We start from the raw sequence: 18123 nt of genomic DNA on the forward strand, positions 1-18123 counted from the left end.
ATGCTTGTGCTTGTGTGTGTGTGTGTGTATGTATGTATGTATGTATGTATGTATGTGTATGTGTATGTGTATGTGTGTATGTATGTGTGTATGTATGTGTATGTGTATGTGTATGTGTGTATGTGTGTGTGTGTGTGTGTGTGTGTGTGTGTGTGTGTGTGTGTGTGTTCATATGTATGTTTTCTCTTTGTAGCTACTTCCTGGGAGAGCTGGAGAAGTGTATAGCAGAGCCAGAGAGGCTGGCTCAGCTCTTCATTAAACATGTGAGTATGAACAATGTGTAGACACATGTGAATGTTGGGGGATGGTGTTGACTTATGCATGCAATGAGTTAGGACAAAGATCCCCCCCAGCAATGACACACACACACACACACACACACACACACACACACGTCAGTGGAAGTGTCTGGGTCTGCTTCCGTGTGCTGTTTGGCGTGAGGGTATATAGAGCTAAGAAAAAATGCAGAGCTCCTGTTTATTCTGTACCTGTCTCTCTCAACTAACTGCCAGCGTCTCTCCTTCCATTTCCCTGTTACTGATATGTCTTAGTCCAGGGTGTTTTTACAACAGCGCACACAGCAAACACTTGCATACACACGAACGACACACTGGCTGATTTCCAGTCTGGGCTGGTCTGGTCAGGAAGTACCAGGGAAAAAACAGCCAGAAAAGACAACATGAATAAGACGAGGAATAACAAACCCTCAGCTCAGTCTCTTTGATATGAAGGCTTTTTTTTCCCCAACCCAAAATGACGACCTACTTCTTCCTACATGTCCTGGCTCAAGAATGAGGCAAAGCGATGCACGCAAAGAAAGCGTCACTGTTAAGTATATTGTTTTTAGAATAGAAAAGAGCCTAAGCCGGTATAGGGTCACAGGGCTTTGGGGAGTAAAATTAGGTTTATGTATATTGTTTAAGTGATGGCACATGCAGACTAGGCAGACATGATGGGCAATTTGTCTTTGCTTCTTGTCTGAAGATAATTGAGTTAAATGTCTGTGTCTCTCTCTTGCTATATTCACTCTGCTCTGTAGCTCTTTAAACAATCAAATAAGGCTCAGCCCACTGGAAAATCAACTTAAAAAGCCTGTGGGGGAATAAAGAAACTTGTAACTAAATCTAAGTGTGGTGTCAAACTGTGAACACAAGCAGACTGCGAACATGGCCATAATGAAAAGCAGAAAACCCAATCTGCTTTTAACAAGAGCTGTGTCACCAATATGCAACATGTGTGCTCACACATGCAACATATAAACACATGTAAACATGCAGTCACACAAGTACAGTGGCACTCATACGTTTATGAACCCATGAAAAAGAGGAATAAAAAAATCATCTTTTGGAAATTGATCTTAATGCCTTAAAAAAATGAGGAAAAATCCAACCTTTAAGGACACCAATTTTATTTGTGAATGAATAATGTATAGTAAATAAATAAATGTTCTTCCTTAAAATACAGGGGCCATAAGTAAGTACACCCCTATGTTAAATTCCCATAGAGGCAGGCAGATTTTTATTTTTAAAGGCCAGTTATTTCATGGATCCAGGATACTATGCATCCTGATAAAGTTCCCTTGGCCTTTGGAATTAAAATAGCCCCACATCATCACATACCCTTCACCATACCTAGAGATTGGCATGGTTTTATTTCAGTTAGCCTAATAGCTGGTTTGATTTGCATTCAGAGGTGATTTTATGGAAAGTACCCCATACAGTGCCACTTTATACTGGATGCTGGTAGAGAGATACAGTCCATGCACAGAACACTCATATTTCACATGCAGCCGTCTTCTGCAGTGTTAAACGATGTCCATATTCAGGTGGAGCAGCTAACTGGTCTCTAGGTTACAGAGCCATGCCGCTTGTTTCTAGGTACAGTCTAATATCGGCAGTCTCTAAAAGGCTCCGGTTACAATGAGGGTAACCTGGGTGAATTATACATAACCTAATGCTCATTTACATGTAACTCCATTGAGACTCTCAGGACTGCCACATCTGCTCTCCCATGCCAATTAGTCACAGGAGAGTAAGTGCTAACCAGACAGCGTCTGCTTCAAAGGCCCCGCACTCTGAGACAAATCATTATTGCTCCGCTCTGAGCTGCCGCTATTGATTGTTGTTGTTTACACTCACTTTCAGGGGCATTTTTATTTATCTGTAATGCAGTGAAAAGTTTTTTTTCACTTTGTGGTAAATGTGTATCAAAGGTTTAACTGAATTAGTTTGTTTGGCTTGTAATGCAGGAAAGGCGTCTGCACATGTATGTTGTATACTGTCAGAACAAGCCCAAGTCAGAACACATCGTCTCAGAATATATCGAGACTTACTTCGAGGTGAGTGCCTCTTTTTTTTTTTCTTCGATTAATCAATCAATATTTAGTTGTTTGTCTACATGTTTGGTCTACAAACGTCAGAAAATAGTGAAAAATGTCCATCAAAAGTTCCTAGAGTCAAAGGTGACATCTTCAAATTGCCTGTTTTCCAACACACAAAAATATAAAAATTTCAAAGATGAAAACCAGCAAATTCTCACATATCCTCATATGTGAGAATGTGTAGCCTGCAAATGTTTGGGCTTTTTCCCTTATAGACTAGAATAGATAATTGATTCAGGACACACACTTGTATACTAATGATACACCGGTTACCTCCCCCTTTAGGCCTGTAGTGAATAAGCCCTTTTGTATGCATGGAGGTCCAACTGTTCCTATACTATATATTATACATGGCCAAATGGGTGTCTTTTCAGCTGACATTTATTATTCAGATTGTAATCAGTTCAGATTGTGATAAACTATTTTAGAGGGATTAAATTGACCATTAGCTGCTGTGTTTTGTGCTGTGGCTGTCGTGTTGACTGGTGTTGTGTTGTTGTGTCCCTCTCCACCGTCAGGAGTTGCGACAGCAGCTGGGCCACAGGCTGCAGCTCAACGACCTGCTCATCAAACCTGTCCAGAGGATCATGAAGTACCAGCTGCTGCTCAAGGTGAAAAGCAGCACATTGAGTTGCTGTTGATCACACACACCAAAACCTATACACACATACTGGTGTTCACTGTGCAGCTGTCTGAGACACAGCAGGGTCAGTCACGGGGTTGTTAACATACAAGCATGCACACAAACACACACATACACCCCTCTGTGCAGAAACAGTGACGACAAACTGGGTGCATCGTCTGTTTAGGCTAATTTCCAGTCAGAGAGGAAGAGGCAAATTACATAATGAGATTCTTACCATAGGTTTTAACAATCATACTTAACAATTCTTTGAAGATGATCATAAAATCTAAAACATAAATCTAAAACCTTGAACTCTGGCATTCAAATGAAAGGTGGGTTCTACACCCATAAATACTCCTCCAGATGTCCTTACCTTACTCTGAGCAGTAAACCTGGAATGCTCTGGTGATCATGCTGTGTTTATTTGAACAGGACTTCCTGAAGTATTACACCAAAGCTGGGATGGACACAGAGGAGTTGGAGGTGGGTGTCCTGATTCATAAATATAAGGTTTAAAGTGATTGTTGTGTGTGTGCAAAGGCGTGCTTTTTATTACTGTTCTTGGTAACAAACTCACTTTGGTCTAAACAGAAAGCAGTAGAAGTGATGTGCTTTGTGCCAAAACGTTGCAATGACATGATGAATGTGGGCAGACTACAAGGCTTCGAGGTACGTCTCAGGAATTTAGACCATCCTTCAAAGTCTTTAATACATTTCTCATGCCAACTATTCAGCCCAAGAAAATCAAACCGTAACCACTTCCTCGGTTTGTTGTGTTTATCTTTGCTGTGGTACCAGGGGAAGATCACAGCCCAGGGCAAACTGCTCCAGCAAGATACCTTTACTGTCATAGAGCAGGACAGTGGCTTTCTGTCCCGAGCCAAGGAAAGACGCATCTTCCTGTTTGAGCAGCTGGCCATTTTCAGTGAGCCAATCGACAGGAAGAAAGGTTTCTCACTCCCTGGATACATCTTTAAGAGCAGCATCAAGGTGGGCGCCTGCTGAGCCTCAACTCAGATCAGCGACACATGATGTTTTAGTAAAATAAAATACCAAAAAATGAGAAAGTACATTTTACTCCCAGGTTATGAGTTACACAACAGATTCACACCACACGCCTAAATCAGCACACGTTACATAATCCCTGAGCAGGGACTTTTTATATGCTTGCATGTGTTAGTGAGGTATTTAACAAGCAACTCGGCACGATGGACTCCTCACAGATGCTAATCAGATGTGATATGTTGCAGGTGAGCTGCCTGGGGGTGGAGCCCAGTGTGGACGGCGATGACGCCCGCTTTGTGCTGACATCACGCAACCCTGACGGGAGTGTGGTGCGCTTCCAGTTGCAGGCCTCCTCCCCTGAGATCTGCAGGGCCTGGGTCAACGATGTGGTTCAGATCTTGGAAAGCCAGCGCAACTTCCTCAATGGTAAGTCCCAGCTGAACTCTGAAGACCAAGCCACATCCCCCTGATCCATAAATCATATTTCATCTTGGCATATTTCCATATATTGACTTTGTTGTCAGCTCACAGTTGAATCAGTGTTAGTTGAGATTAGTTTTTTTTTTACCATGTAGTCTTGGTCTACGGAAGCCCTGCCAAAAATAAATAAAACATTAGGGATAAAACATTTAAATGAGTCATGGTAAGTCAACATTATGAGATACTACTTCAAAATCAAAAAGAAAGTAAGAAAAATGCTATTGTACATTATTTATTTTGGATCTCATAATCAAAAAAAATATCTACATTTTGACAAGGTATATCAAAATGTTACTTGCATAACACTAGTACATTAGTAGCTTTTATCTTTATTAATTTATCACCTTTTTTTCCTTGGTGGAAATGGGCTGACATATTCTTTTCTATTACTTTTACTACTGAACTCTTTGTGCAAAACTGTAACACTTTAATTTAACCCCCAAATAGCATTAATAAGCAGTTTACAAACATTTAGTAAAATATTTAAAACACATTATAATATAGTTGTATAAAGTAGTTGTAATTAAGAAGTATTAATTAATTACAAATCCTCCTCATAAGTGAAGGCTGGTGTATAAATAGCTAATGAATAACAATATAGTATAACACACACATAATAATATAAAATATGTCTTTATTGGAAAAGTTATAATTGTTGACAAATACTGTACATTAATAAACCTAAATTTCTTTATCTGCTTATAGCTACACTATATAAATCTTCATATAGTGCTTATAAAGTTCAAGTACTTACTGAAGTGTTACTGACAAAATAAATGCTGAATTCACATGATACAATGCTTTGTAAAATACTCAATATATATTCATATTCATATCCTCTGTGTCTTTCAGCCTTACAGTCGCCTATTGAGTACCAGCGACGAGAGAGCAAGTCTAATAGCCTGGGCCGCAGCATGAGGCCCCCTCTGTCTGCTGCCAGTGCCCTGCGGCCCCACTCCTCCGCCTCTATTGACCGTCATAAGCTGCCCTCCCTTCACTCTCACAACACCTCCCTGCCCACGCTCTACCTGCCCAGCCAAGGCCAAGGACCCAGTGAGACATACTCACTACAGGACGTAAGTTTCTTTAGCTGTCTCTTTCTCTGCCCTATACTGCGACACTGTTCTGCAGTAACTGCCCACTCAAACACAGTATATTTCTATTTATGAGACACTGCCGGGCCTGCTTATTTCTTAAGCTTTTTTGGCTGCAGAACTGGTCCATTGCACAAATGAGATAATACAAACAACCAATGGTATTGTGTGCATGCACTACAGTGTTGGTGAGTGACCTACCTGTTGTTTGCATCTGCAGCCCACTATGGTCCAGCCATGCCCTGCTGACTCCCACACTGTTTCTCCGTCACAAGTCCAACTGGGCTTCACTAATCAGCCAAGCTGTCAAGCTGTGTCAAATGGGCTGTACACACTCACCACACAAAGTGCACAGGTAGTGTATATGCATGCATTTAGGGACTGTCTATTTAGGGGACTTGATGTTACATTTAAAATGTATTTATTTTGCACATAGCTGAACACTGTGGTCCTGGGTTGTATAGCAGTCATTATTCAACATCAACATTGGGAAAATTAATGACAAAACAAGCCACCGGAAGCTAACCACCGGAGAAAAAATGGGCCATTGTCTAACAATAATTCCAATGTGCTCGTTAAGGTTAATTAAAAGATGAAAGACTTTAGTAAATGGTAACCATTTATTTAGACACACATACAGTTAAGGGATTTGTTGAGTAATAAGAAGAGTTATTTCTCCCCCTATTGGATGAAAAAGGAATCAATAAAAAACTGGAAATTTCTGAAGGAAATGGATTACAATGTGCATTATGCTTTATTGATACTGTTCTTGTTTGGTATCAAAGTAAACAATAAAGTTGTATTACTAGTGAGTGCAGTACATGGAAGTACTTTATATCTGTGTGATGAATGTTCCCTCTATCCCCAGCAGAGAGCAGGAGAGGGCTGCCGAAGGGGTCAGGCTGCTGATGCTGAGAGCCAGGCTCCACTGTCAGGCCCCTTAGCTGGACGACGCCCCAGCAATCTGGCTCAGCTAGCCGAGGATGACCTATGAACCCTGATGCTATCTGTCTCCTGGGTCAGGAGGACAGCAACTAACGCCACAACTGTGGAGACAAGAAGACTTGTCTACTGTCTGTTTATGCAAGGCTTGACCATTAACTGGTTCAGTCATGATTTCTGGAGGATAATAAAGGAACCTGAAGGAAAATATGAAGGAACTATGTAACTACAAATTACTTTGCTACTGTTTTTACCATTCAATGGTAGGTGACTAGTCTTGGCTACCTTGAGTGTACATAAAACAGCACCCAGTGGGATGTTACTGGGCTCAGAGTGAAAACGCTTAATGGACACTCAAGTGGTATGACAATTTATAAATTTTACCTTTTTGAGAGTTTGTACACCATACTCTTCTCTTTTTCAAAGAGCAAGGGGAATTGGTTTGATGTAGAAATATCCATTCCTAATTGGGGCGGTCACTGGAGTTATGCGTGTGCCTAAATGTATGTTTATGCAACGATGTGTGGATGTGTTTAAGCGCATGAGAGTGTGCAAGGAGTGGCAGTGGCAACTCTTATACCCTTTGGTAAATTCCCTTGATAATGTTTCTGATGCCCCATTGTAAAGACAAGTACAGCTACATTTATACATTCTGTCATTCCCCTGCTGACAACTGAGTTTGCTGTTTGTGTCGACAAGAATGGGAAAGGCAGAACACTTGATGTGAACACGCTACCAGGAATTTACTCACACGAATTTCAACTTAAAGTGAAGAACTTTCTTTCTTGCCACAGTGTCGAGAGCCCCTCTGTGCTCTCTTATTCTGTTTGAGCGGCCCTTGTTTGATCTAGACAAAAAAGGCGTGAGGGGTCCCCCTGGAGGTTCTCTGTGGGTATGACGTCACTTCGGATTACTTTTTGCTCTTTGGGCAACTCCAGAGGAGTTTGCCAGGTGCATTCAAAGGGACTGCTTTGCTGACCCAAAGTGTTGCATGCAACATCTCCTTGGTGATTGACGGACACAACTTTATACAGCTCTTTCTGTCCAAGCTGAACTAGAGCGCTTGTGGTTTGGGTGAAAAGTGCATTGGTTTAAACCTGTTTTATTAGTCCACTGTTGTAATGTCAAGGCTGTGCACCATTTCTATAATCTCTGTTAGCTTTTGCCCTCATGGACTAAATACTGTACAATGCATACCATAAAGTCAATCATACATTTCCACTTCTAAGATGAAGAATGACCCAGGTATGCCAAGAAATGTTCCAGTTCCAGTTCTTTAAAATGAAGGATAATATATTGCTGGATAAACAGAGTGATGAATCTGCATGCTTCCTCTTCCTCAGACAACAGTGCCAAAAAAGCAGCTCACCACTTAAACGTTTCATGCTCTTACTTGTAGTTTACACTCAGTAGTTTCATGCTCTTACTTTTAGTTCAGTTTGCCACTACACTATAAAACAATCGTAGATATCTGTGTTACTATCTGGATTGTAATGCCTAAGTGATAAAAAGAGAGCGGAGTAGATAAAGGAGTCAATCCCGTCAATATCACTTATTCTCTGTGGCCAGTAGAGGGCCCCACAAGACTTTCACTTCCAATTTAGTTAGATAAAACAGCTGCACCAAAGATCAATAGGCCTCATATTTCAGTGCTCACACTGAAGCAAAGCTGCTCAACAATCTGTCTGAAACACAATAACAAATTTCACAAAATAAACTGAAATGTGAGACATTAGGTGAGTGGAACCATCTCACAGAATCCCTCTGCAGTTAATGTGAACTGGCATGTTTTCATTGGAATTACTGATCAGGCAGTTTGTCTTTTAATACAAAGTAATACAACTACAGAGAACCAAAGGCAAGGACATAAAAGCAGGAGAAGGTTGGTTAGAGCTATGTTTGACTGAGTAGAAACAGTTGTATCATATCAAATAAAAAGTGTCTTTTTGAAACTGAGGGCAGCATTTGAGTTTCTCTACAAAATCTTGATTGAAATAACTATACTGTATACTTTTAATGTCTAGAGATACTTATCTCTGCTGTACTGTGGATTTCAGTATACTATAAGTGCTTTCTAACCCCTTATGATATTTAATACTGTCATTCTTATGCATTCTCACAGTGTGCTCATTTCCTATTAATTTAACTAATAGTGCAACTAAAGTATTATTTTTGCTATAGACCATGGAGGTCCTCAGACTCCTTTTGGGAACCTCTGACGAAGACAAAGGCAAAGTATTTTGCTTGCTGCGGCACCCCTCTTTGCAGAAAGTTCAAACAGGATTAAAAACAAAGAGAAGAAACCCCTGGATGAGCAGACATCTGGTTGGCTGGCCTCTGAATAAAGCCCCATTCTAGGCAGTAAAACAGGGCCGATCGTAACACGGCTGTGATATATGGAGGCTGAGACGGAAGGGGGGCTAAGGGGTATTAACTTTCATAAGGGTGCAAAATCAAAGGGAGTTCCTGTCACCACTGAGGGGGTCTCAGCAACAGGGGTCCCATTCACAGGGAATTCCTCTCCAGTGCCCTCTGTTGCATCTGTTGACTCAATCTTCTCCATTGAGAGAAAGAAAACACTCATTTAAGCCACATGACTGTGAACTTGATTGCAGCAGGCGAGACAAACAGCCCCATCAATGGATTAAGTATTTACTTTGAGGTGTGAAAATCTTTGAACAGCCCACCATGTTGGGGCTTCTTTAGGAGCTTCTTCCTTCACACCAACAGCACAATGAGCAGCATTTGTATTCTGAATGCAATCAAATTATCATTTAAATAAAATGTTAAATTTTTAGGACCTCCGGGGCATTGGAAATTCAGACATTAGCTGAATAAGCTAAGAAATTTAAAACCATTGACTCTCACTGTCAGTCATAGATATTTACTTCACAATCAGTCTCCAAGATGTAAGAAAATAACATTATTAGAGCAGGGAAATTGTTTCAGCAAGGACAATGTTTATTAAAATGTACATGCGGCCAAAACCCCAATAAAATTGTTGATGATATTTATACATAATTTACAAAGAATTTAAACATTTAAAATGTTTGCTAATCTGGAGGAATGGTGCTTCATATTGCTGCTTAAGACCAACCGAGATAAATCTGTATACCAAAGACATACATTTCAGAAAAGATCGCTACACTGAAGGTGATAAATTAGGGTATATTTTCAAATAAAAATCTAATTATAAACAGAAACAGAAGCATCTTTCCATTCTAAACCTGTTTTCGAGAGCAGAAATTATATTTTTTTACAGCAACCTTCAGCTGTACTAAGGCATACATTTATTCTGAACATGATAATATGGACATATTAAGGTAAACCTTGCAGAATTTTGCTCATGTCGGCAACGTCCTTCACGAAATATTTACAAAATGAACATTGACAAAATTTAGATTTTCACATTAGGCTAAATTTAAACAAATCTGAAATTGTTAAAGGCATAAAACTAGTTTTGTTTCTCTTTGTTTTGTCTCACAATATCACTGAAAAAGTTTCAAGCTGTCTTTAAAGGTGCCTTGCCTGAAACAGCACACAATTACTTAAAATTGTCTCTATATATATTTATATGGTACTACTTGAAGTCAAAAGTAGGGCTTTGACAACAGAAGATGTTCGGGGAGCTTGATGCTCACCCTCTAGTGCAAACCTATGGCAGTAAGTGTAAGTCACACAGTCTGTTCATTGTTGATTATTATTTCTAATTGACGTACCACAGAGATTACTCTCTCTTGATATTAGTGAGCAGAGGGTCCGTGCTCTGTGATGGCTGCCCAGACCGGCTCTTCCTGGTCTGGTGGGTCTTGACATGTTTGGAGAGGTGGTCACTCCTCATGAACCTCTTGCCGCACTGCTGGCATCCAAAGCGCTTCTCTCCGGTGTGTGTGCGGAGGTGCCGCTGTAGCTCGTCTGAACGGGTGAAGCTTTTACCGCAGAAAAGCCAATTACAGATGAAGGGTCTCTCCCCGGCATGCCAGCGCAGATGTGCCTTGAGGTGAGAGGTCTTCTTGTACACTTTGCCACACTCTGGGATGTGGCAGATGTGCAGTCTCTTCTTTCCGAACTCTAACCCCCCGCCATTGGCCTGGCAGTTGGGGCATTTGCAGCGGCGGCAGCGGCGTGTGGAGCTCAGCAGGCCCTTGGAGGTGCCTTGGAGAAGAGCAGCTATCTGGGGCTGGTGGCCCAAAACCAGCTGTCTGCCTAAGGAGAAGGGATGGTTGGTTGGGGTGGCGTTGGTTTGGGGAAGGCTCCACCATTGCTGCCCTTCGTCCACATGGCCTCCAGGCAAGTGATGCCTGGCTGAGGAGTTCTGGAGGAAGCTGGGGAAGTTTTGTCCCACACCGTTGTGCTGAGGGTAATAGGGGCCGGTGGCCTGTGGCTGCGAGGACAGCACTTTGACAGGGGAGAGTTCGAAGGAGTAGGAAGGGGGAGGTTCAGCCGGGGGGGTGAGAGGCAACTCATGGTGGTGGTGATGATGGGTGTGATGATGATGGTGACCCAGACCAGGCTGCATGTGTCCGGGGAACTGCACCTTGGGCACCGTGAAGGTCATCTGGTGTGTGCTGAGGGCTGTGCTGGGTGCCATGTCGTTGCTCCAGAGTTGAAACATTCCTGATGTGGAGCTGACGGAGCTTTCATAGGGGAACTGGGAGCCTTCTGAGCCCATAGTGCCTCCCACCTGCCAGGCCTGGCTACAGGTGGTGGCCAGGAAGGAGAGGGCGCTGGGTGCTCCCTCTGGAGAGGAGCTGGGCGTCCGGTCCTGTGTGGTGATACACAAACACAAATCATAAGCCACTTTGAAGGAGACTAAAATGTTTAAATCTTTATTCATTTGACTAAATATTTTCTGTTAAATGACACTATCAAAAAAAGATATTGGCATTATATGTAATACATTTTAGACATTTAATTGCCTTTGTCCTGATATTTTTTAAGTCTTACTTGTCTATTTTCCTGTTATCCCGATTTTTGAAAATAATTTCTCCACTATAACAAGTTTGATTATCTTCACACAGATCAAGCACGTGAAGCATATTTATTCATTACGCACAAGTTGCGGAGTGGTAGCTTTTACCACCACGAAACAGGTAGTATCCGCATGCAATGGGGTCAAAAAGATGATTATACAACAAACCTGTAAAAAGGTGTGCAAAAAGTTGTCAGTCCTTTGTATCGCCAGCGCAGCCATCTGTCCTCGCGCTCCTTCTCCACGCACCTGCAACACAAACTGCGCCGAGAGACTACGACGCACAAAGTCTCAGCTACAGCTCGGAGCGCAGAAGAAAAAGATGCTCACATTCGGGTCTCGGATAACTCAGACAATCTGACAGAGTAGACCAGAAAATCCCGCGTCATTCAAAGGTCCCTCAGTCCACGAGGTAAATAGTTTTAGTGTGCTAGCAGTCCAGGTAATTTGGCGTTGAAGCAGCCGAGGATGCCCGTCTGAAGTTAGAGACAGAGAGGCGCACAGTAAATCCTTACGATCATCTCAAAGACGCCTGAGCTGCATCTTCTCTTTATAGAGAGAAAAGATCCTCTCAACGGGGTCTCCAGTCTGATGCAGGAGAGCGAGTCAATAGAGAGGAGATGTGAGGCAGGAAGGAGGGGGAATTGTTAGGTGAAGGGGTGGGTTACTCATAATTTCACTCAATTTCAACCAAATGCTGACCCCAAGAGCTGACTCCTCCTCCAATTGTTCTGAAAAAAATAAGGCATGATAAGAGGTTTCCTGTAATATCTACATTTCTGTATGAACTTCTTCGGACATGTCATGTCATGTTCCACTTTTTATTTTTATTTTAAATAAGCTCACACAACTGCATGATTTAAAAAGAAAACATTTCAAAATGTTAGCATTTAGTGTTTCAGCAACTTTCAATCTCTCTACATTTAGGACCACATTTGCACAAGAACAAAATGCTTAGTCTGTTAAAAGATCTAAGATTAATATAGCCATCTTAGTGAAAAATATTTTTCACTCTGGGAGTATTTGCATACTGCTTCAATTGATTCAATTCACTGTGGGAATTCAAGTAAAGATAGTAAATATATGGATTTTACATTTTTAGTAACTATTAGTGATGCAGTTTTGAATGGAAAGGTGGGCAAACTATGATCTCCAGTCAACAAACATTAAGACAAACAACCAGCAATATAAAGAATACTTAATTCATACTTACTGGAAAGCATAAAAGTACAATGTTCCTTGTTGTCATCATACAGCTACCATCACTTAATGACACTAAAACTTTATGTCAGACAGATTGATATCAGACCATAACTTTGGTTAATTATTTTTTTTTTAATGAAATTCCTAGTAACAATACATCCACACATGCACCTTTGATTTAGTTAAATTCATAATTTTGCAATGTGAATCTGGAGTAAATGATCATAATTCTGAATAAGTGATTGAAACTGTGCATTGTGACGAGCATAAACCCCGTTTTTTGTACAGTGATGAATAAATACATGCAGTTTGGAGGTAATTTAACTCACTGTTTGATTACTAGTTTTCTCCAGATGACACATCACACACTTTTTGTTTCTTAACGCAGCAGCAGGCAGCCCACCGGCCTGGCAGGCGTGAGGCTCACACACTATGAAGACAGTAACAGTATTTTCCCTCACAAAGCTAATTGATAAAACTCAATCAAAGCCTTAGAGGTCTCACCAGTGGGTGACATGTCAAATAGGCTGCCCTGTGTGACATTCTCACATTTCAGAGTTCAAGTAGAGGCCGCTTCAGATCTGCTCCATTAAATGCAGATTGAGGCTTAATCTCATTCTGTAACTCTGTTCACCATTACAATGTTAAGAGTTTAAATCCAGGCTGGGAACCTGTTTCTCATGTAAATTCCTAGTTCCTCCTTATCTTCTGCTCCCTGTTTCACAGACTGTGATCCTTAAATAAACAGAGCTCAAGGAGGAGCCAGCTAAAATGAGAAATACATTAACTTGAAAATGTATCCTTTATATTTAAATTTGAACAGAAATGTAAAGGTTCTTGGTTGTAATTGTTGGACTTAAAAAACAAAACAAATAAAGGCAATGATAATCACTAAACTGTACCATTTGGTTCAGGCCTTTGTGAAGTTATTGCTGTGAAAGCAATACATCGTATTATGTCCTTGACAGAGAGACACCTCAGCTCAAAACAAAAGAATTCTTCAGACTCTCCATGATGTGTAGACTTCAGCTGCAGCCTGCTAATAAATCATACAGATTGTGTTTATTTTAATGGAGGCAAAACTGAGCAAATCTGAAAATCTGAGTTGGAATTAAAAACATTATAATGACGATTATATTTATCTATAAAAATATTTAAAGGATGTTAGCCTAAATTAATTATCAGATTTAGCAAAAGCAAGTTAGGCTAAAACATATGGATTATTATATACAGTATATAGATACTTGTTCAAATGTTTCCTAATGCCTCTGGCTTGAAATACAAATAACAAAATAATTTCAGAAAAGAATAAAAAATATACATGTCCATACTGCATTTAAAAACAAGTTGAAGTTGAAATAAATAAAATGCATAGATAATTATGATGCAATTCCACTATGCAAATATAAATACATGTGATGTAACTCCAGCAACATTGAGGAAAATAGTCCATTATTCCAAATTAAAGTGAACATTTAGGATGAAAGCAAACAGTAGTAAAGGATAAGAGCATGGAGGACATAAAAAATAGGAGTGTATCTTGGTGGGTTTATGTCTCTGGTTTATTACGGAGCAGAAGTTGTTAATTACCTTGATTCTTATTTCCTGTCCCCTCTCCCCCACGCCACCCCACCCCCACTGTACTGCCTCCCAGATGAGTGGCTTTGAAGTGCAAAGTACTCTCTCCTCACTTTGAACTGTGAAAACAATGCTCATGTGGTGGTGCTTACCTTCCCCATGTTACCTCATTTAAATAGACCTGGATACGGCTTCCACAGTTTTCAAGGGAAAACTCATTTCCAGAGAAAGAGGTCCCTGTGTTCATTAAACAGCTGGTGAGATTGCTGGTAATCAGGCCCGCGCTGTCATATACATTACAGGCTGCTCTGACTGGGTGGCTACCATCAAATTCAACTTCCAAACTAACACAGGCTAAACCCCAACAAGGTGATGCAGATGCAGACACTCATATGCACCTATTTCTACACATAAAACAAATCCAAGAAAAACAGAACACACATTAAAACTCAGCAGGGCTTTTTGTGATAGTTTAATGTTCTGAAATCTCCCGGTCCTGGGAGAGTTTTTAGCCCTTTCGGCCACTGTTAAAAATGGCAAATGGTGCTGTTTTTGTTGCAGACATAATCTTACTCTTAAACTCAAAACATAGAATAAGGAAGTAGCTACTCAAGCTGTTTTTTATCATGCCTGGGGGGCAGTTTAAAAGCCTCAGATCACTAAATTGTCCCAGCTGTCTTGACCATCTGCACTCGAAAAGGGCAGCCACAGAGGAGAGCGGCTTTTGTACTGGTGGCCATGTCAAAAAGCCAATTTTACAGCACCGTGCTGACTCAATGGCCCTCATGTGACAAATGTGGCCTAATGGACGAGACAGACAGCATGTAAAAGCCTGCTGCTTACTGTAGTGCTTCACTCTTTAACCATTCAAATCCAAGACAGGACAATATGGGGCGTAATTACCATGACACTCAGTTTGATTGGGATGAGGAGCAACACCAACAGCTGGACTTTACAGTGCAACAATTGGATACCTCATTCAAGAGTCTCTTTCCTTTTCCTATTGAGTTAGAAATGTGTGCGTGTGTGTGGGCAAGAGAGGGGCAGAGATTTATTGAAGAGAGATTGATGTTTAGAATCAGTCATATTGATAAGGTTTACCTCCTCTTATTTGGAGTGTTGGAGAATTTGCAAATCCCATTGATCATGACACAATGTTGAAACTTTTCACCTCAGTCACATGTTATTTCTTCATTTGTGCCATGTCACCTGTGCATATACAAGTCCTCCTGCATAGGTTGATATTGTGGAGAGGTAAAACTGAAAAGCCCACTTGCACCCACCTTGTTTCATGTCTGCCCATTCAGAAGGTTAACTATATTTCATCTAACTTAAAAAATGACCTCTGCTCCTAATATCTTTCTACATATCATATTATTTGTTTCTAAGAAACCTTATTTGTCTCTAAGAAGGTGATGGAAAAACTGTTACAAAAAACTGTCTAAATCAAACAGGGATAATGCAATGATGAATGAATTCTGGGGGAATACCTCAGTTAAATCATTCAATTATTTAACATTTAATATGTATATTGATTTTCTTGGAAGAGTACTTTAATCTCCAAAAACACTTAACACATAGACAAATATATTAACATACATTATTAATTCTTTAATTCATTTTTATTTAAGAGCATAGTAGCTTTTTATTTGCTTAAATTAATTTAATTACAATTTTTATCACTCAAAGATGTTTTTATTTGCAAACAATAAACCTAACACACATAATCAGAATCCAAAACACCAATCCCAGAATTGCAATTGTTTTTGTATCACTATTCATGTTGATATCACAGCAGGATTCTGTGATGATTCCCACCCCTGTACTACAGTTTACATTGCTAGGTGTGTGAAAAGTAGAAAACTACAATGATTCCCTCATCTCTTGTCCATTAGCATGTACGAAAACCCCAAAATCTCCAGTCTTGGGCAGACACAGGCAGACAGCATGCATCTCCACTTGTCAAAGAAAACTTTTATCAATACCAAGAGCACTTGAAGTTTGTTTGCATTTTGTTTTCCAGCACTCTTAACAACTTCAGAAGTCAGATCACAGGAGTATCTGATCAAAGCGCTTCGTGGTTAGTTCTGGAAACACAGGAGTGCTACGCCACGCTTTGATACTCCACATCAATATTTCAATTCAACAATCACTTGACATGCACCCATACTCCCAGAGACGAAAGACGAAAGGGGGGAGAGAGAGAGATCCAGGGAAGATGGAAGGGGTTTGGGAAGTACATATAAAAGAAATGGATTCAAGATATCGCTGCCTTCTTCAAACGTTATATGAAATGAACCGCGATGCCCTTTCCACTAATAATCTAGTAATCTTCTAAAATCTTGAATATGGTAGCCCAAGTTGAGTCAATAAGTTTTATCATGCAAAAGATTTAAATCAACAAAATGTTGTGTAGCCTGGCAACTTTATGTCACAAAAGGAAACTACAATACTGACATGCAATTTTGCTTAATGGACTCAAGATTTACAATAACCTCACATATGTATCAGTGGTGAAGCTTAAACACTTTTCACGGACTGAAAATCTGAGCAGAGGATGTGTTTCATGTTGTATCAAAGGGAAGTAGTACAGGATATCTGCAGTGATAAAGATGAATACAGTCCATCTGCCAAATGTCACTTTCATAGTGCTTCATAATCATTTCATCATCTCGACAGGATATGACATGCTTTGAAGGGTTCGGCCTATAAATCATGGCGTTTCATCTGAAAAAGAGACTTGTGGCAAAGTTGCATGAAAAGACGTGTTGTCAATCAATAGATAATACGTGACACAGCTACTAGTAAAACCTTAAAGGAACACGCCGACTTATTGGGACTTTAGCTTATTCACCGTATCCCCCAGAGTTAGATAAGTCCATACATACCCTTCTCATCTCTGTGTGTTGTAACTCTGTCTGATACCCCCACCGCTAGCCTAGATTAGCACAGATCCTGGAGGTAATCGGCTCGATCTAGCCTACTGCTCCCAATAAGTGACAAAATAACGCCAACATTTTCCTATTTACATGTTGTGATTTGTAAATTCACAGCGTGTACAAATAACAAGCTCACATGAGACACAGCCATCATCTAACCATATACATAATGGGAACTATTCTCCACAGAAGGCAAAGCACTGCTACTTCTGCTACTTGGGCGGAGTGATTTGCTCACAGCACCTGAGAAGCCCCGTGGTGAGGAGCAGAGAGTAAAGCCTACTACACACAGAACCGATAATCGGCAGTCGGACAGTCTGGCGAGGTCAGTGACTCGAGTCTGTTCGTTGTGACTAGAGTTGTGTGACTTGTGTTCGTCCGTCCGAGGGGCCGTCGGCCTTCATTTTGGCCGATTTGACCTGTATAATCGGCGGGGCGGGCACTGAGGGCAGTCGGACTCAAATGACCAATCTGATTGATAGAGTGCTAACGTGGAAATGGGGAGTGGAATGAGCGTGACTAGAGTCTCTCAAAATCTGACGAAAATCTTTTAAACTGACCTTTGTCGATCTGAAATGAAGACAGATTCAGCAACTGCATGGCCTATTTCTAGCTTAAAATGTTTTCAGAAACACGTTTCGGTGAACTATTTTAGTACAATATGAGATCGTATTCTGAACAAGCCGCCATGACAGTCTGTCTTTGAATTTCAGGAGAAACCAGACCCACGTGACGCGTTCGTCCAATCAGCTGCCGGTTTTCATTTTTGGGCGACAATACAGATTAGCGCCGCCTGCTGTTATGGAGACGTATTACATCTCGTCGCTTTGGTGTGTTCCAAGGCACTTTTTTGACCAACTTGGGTAAACTGATTAGTCCAACTGCCTTTTCTGCCGAGGGTCGGC

At 40.8% G+C, this 18123-nt stretch overlaps 2 protein-coding genes across 4 annotated transcripts in view; one reads left to right on the forward strand and one right to left on the reverse strand.

The window, feature by feature from the left end:
• Positions 1–8482, forward strand: part of arhgef25a (Rho guanine nucleotide exchange factor (GEF) 25a) — a 44778-nt gene extending 36296 nt beyond the window's left edge. For 2 of the 3 annotated variants that reach the window (XM_031283705.2, XM_031283719.2), the window contains 10 exons: positions 194–263; positions 2249–2338; positions 2899–2991; positions 3438–3488; positions 3597–3674; positions 3804–3995; positions 4256–4436; positions 5343–5566; positions 5805–5939; positions 6453–8482. In XM_031283705.2, the coding sequence (XP_031139565.1) occupies positions 194–263; positions 2249–2338; positions 2899–2991; positions 3438–3488; positions 3597–3674; positions 3804–3995; positions 4256–4436; positions 5343–5566; positions 5805–5939; positions 6453–6578 (1240 nt within the window). In that variant the 3' untranslated portion in view covers positions 6579–8482. The remainder of the gene's footprint in view (positions 1–193; positions 264–2248; positions 2339–2898; positions 2992–3437; positions 3489–3596; positions 3675–3803; positions 3996–4255; positions 4437–5342; positions 5567–5804; positions 5940–6452) is intronic. The other variant, XM_031283713.2, reaches the window with a different exon arrangement.
• Positions 8483–9784: 1302 nt separating this feature from the next.
• sp5l (Sp5 transcription factor-like) lies at positions 9785–12210 on the reverse strand. The gene is made up of 2 exons (XM_036008082.1): positions 11667–12210; positions 9785–11291 (listed from the first exon to the last, which is right to left on the reverse strand). The coding sequence occupies exons 1-2, from the start codon at positions 11718–11720 to the stop codon at positions 10254–10256; spliced, it is 1092 nt and encodes a 363-aa protein (XP_035863975.1). The 5' UTR covers positions 11721–12210; the 3' UTR covers positions 9785–10253.
• Positions 12211–18123: the final 5913 nt, after the last annotated feature.

The sequence above is a fragment of the Sander lucioperca genome, chromosome 12 (assembly GCF_008315115.2).
Source record: "Sander lucioperca isolate FBNREF2018 chromosome 12, SLUC_FBN_1.2, whole genome shotgun sequence".
Taxonomy (NCBI): Eukaryota; Metazoa; Chordata; class Actinopteri; order Perciformes; family Percidae; genus Sander; species Sander lucioperca.

Excerpts from the sequence above, each read along its gene's own strand:
- sp5l (XM_036008082.1), bottom strand. The coding sequence starts at position 11,720 with ATGGCTGCGCTGGCGATACAAAGGACTGACAACTTTTTGCACACCTTT. Across the intron at positions 11,292-11,666 it reads TTTTGCACACCTTTTTACAG|GACCGGACGCCCAGCTCCTC; the intron begins GTTTGTTGTATA and ends ATCACCACACAG.